The sequence below is a fragment of the Ziziphus jujuba genome, chromosome 1 (assembly GCF_031755915.1).
Source record: "Ziziphus jujuba cultivar Dongzao chromosome 1, ASM3175591v1".
Classification (NCBI taxonomy): domain Eukaryota; kingdom Viridiplantae; phylum Streptophyta; class Magnoliopsida; order Rosales; family Rhamnaceae; genus Ziziphus; species Ziziphus jujuba.
Window position 1 is genome coordinate 8,143,437 of NC_083379.1, and position 2,579 is coordinate 8,146,015.

Genomic DNA, 2,579 nt, shown 5'->3' on the forward strand with positions numbered 1-2,579 from the left:
ATAAAATAAATATCATGTCATCAATATACACGATAAAAGTTCAATGGCCGCATATCAATATAACAACAAATTTCAAAATAATTTATTATGTATATTAACCATGCTCTGATATCAATTGTTAGAAATTTTATGGATTTAAATATACATAATAAATTCCATAAATCATAAAATACTAACCTCCAAATGCAGCCATTGATAAGTTAGATCTTTAATCCTGTAAAATAGAAACAACGTAAAGTAGTGCCTATGGACACACTACTCTCAAACCACTCTCAGATTTCTGAAAATCCTAATCTCCAAATACTGTATGGTATATTCCATGTTTGCTTGCCCTAGACCCTTTAAATAGTCTCTGCAAGTTAGACTTATCTATTAATTTTGACACACATAAAATAATAATAATTTGATAATATAATTATATTAGGAAAAATATGGAAAAGTTAATGGGCTTATAAAGAGAGTTGGTCCTCCAGTCCAATGGGCCAACTGGAGTCTTATAGAGAGTGTGTGACCAAGGGCCCTACTACAAAATAATAAAATAAGCCAGTCTCATTAATGACATAAATAGACTCTGTAAGTGAGTAATTGATTATGCCAAGTCCACAAATATTAATTTAATTCAACATTATTAAGTTATTGCTATAAGTAAATGCCCGAGATGACCAACTCAATGGATAGATTTCAATAATGTATCAATACTGGTAAATAGCCGGCTATTAGAATGTGCATGTGGCAGCTATCTAGCTAGCTAGCAACATTTGGCCGGTGCTTATATATATATATATATATACATTTTCTTGGGGATGATTAATTTTAATTTTATACTAACACAAGCCAATAATCTAATAGCATTGGAAGAAAGATGGGTACATAATTAAGGGCTATAACCATACATATATATATATATATATATATAGTTTTAACATTACATGTCAAATCTAGGATTCAAACTTCAATCTGGGTATATCCCTTCTCCCTGTAACTAAAAAGAAAAAAAATTATATAAAATTATGGCAAATCTGCACGGATGATGAGCGGTACACCAGCCGGCACTTTGGTATATTCAATGCTCTTTTGCACTTCAATCTCTTCTCCATGGCTTTTCTTGCACTCATGGTACAAAACCGTGTAAGCAATCACCAAAAACATCTTAACCAAGAGCATGAAATCTATGGCAAACAATGCAATACTTATCCCCACAGCTTCTGATTGTTTCTCATTCATCTTTCTGATAACCTGGAAAGCAACACAATATAGTATTCCAAACGCAAGATTCGTTAAAAACCCTTGTAGCTTCAGGCCTTTAACAAGTTGTCCAGCTTTTCCAAGTGCCTCAATCCCACTATATTTCTCTTCCATTACTGAAACAGCAAGCGCTAGATTCCAAACAACAGATAAATAGCAATAGAAAATCGAAGCTAACACGAATATAATGATATAAGAAAAAGATTTGGCAAGGTCAACTCCCAAAATCAGCACAAATGGGAGCATAAATGAGGAAGCCATGAAAATATAACCTAGTTCAAGCAAAGTTATATAGAAAACAGTGACGAAAGCTCTTATCCATGGCTTCCAAACCAAAGAAAGTAATTCCTTGACATTTATGCTTTTTCCGGCATAGGTGGCCGACGATGCTAATATTGTGACAACTGCAAAGAATAAGGAAGTGAAAGAGGAGACGAGAAGGAAAATCCATTCCAACCCGACTAAGATTTGAGCATCGGCTTCCAAAACAGTGACTAGTTTGGTGAAATCGGAGGCATGATTGGCCGTGGGATTATCTCCAACCAATAACAAGCTGATTATGAGCTTCCTTGCCAAATGGATAACTAGGGGTTTGACGGAGAAGAAATTCAAAAGGAAAAAGATGGATTGGATGAGAAGGAAGAGAAGGGTGATGAAAGGTATAAGCTTTCCATTAGTTGAGAAGATTTTATAGGTTTTCATTAGAATTTCCACAAAACCCATAAGCGTTTGACGAAAGTACTCCATTGGAAATAACTTGTAATTAAGATCGATCTTTGATTTTCTCTTTGGTACACTATGGGGAAAGAGCAAAAGGGCCATGAACTATTTATATTAATTAATTTGTAGTTCTACCATTTGATATCGTAGTGAATTACACGATCTTGGAGAAGTGATCAAAGAGGTTAATTTGTCTTTTCTGTGCTACCAGGAAGCCTTCAACACAACATTTGCACTTGGCGAATATTTCTTCCTCCTAACAATTAAATTAATGTTTATTCTATATCATGATTTGACGTTTATATTTAATTTTTTTATCATTTGATTTAGATGAAAACTATATTTCTTTGCGGTATGAATTAAAAAAATTAATAAAAATAATCAAATTAAAAGTGGTAAAGATTTTAAATTTTGGATCACAATTTCAATCAAACAGAGGAAATATTAAAGATTGTTATTTTTATTGTCTAATTAAGTTTTTATATTTTAAATATATTAAAATGACATGTCATTTAGAAGAAAAGTTTTTTTTTTCTTTTATCATTTACAATAATTTTTTACCTCTTCAATATTTTAAATTCACGAGCTTTTAAATACGAGTGTGAGTAGCATTC

At 32.2% G+C, this 2,579-nt stretch overlaps 1 protein-coding gene across 1 annotated transcript; it reads right to left on the bottom strand.

Annotated features, from left to right (window-relative positions):
• Positions 1–886: 886 nt before the first annotated feature.
• LOC107415581 (uncharacterized) lies at positions 887–2,579 on the bottom strand. Its single transcript, XM_016023933.4, has one exon. The coding sequence runs from the start codon at positions 2,065–2,067 to the stop codon at positions 1,009–1,011; it is 1,059 nt and encodes a 352-aa protein (XP_015879419.4). The 5' UTR covers positions 2,068–2,579; the 3' UTR covers positions 887–1,008.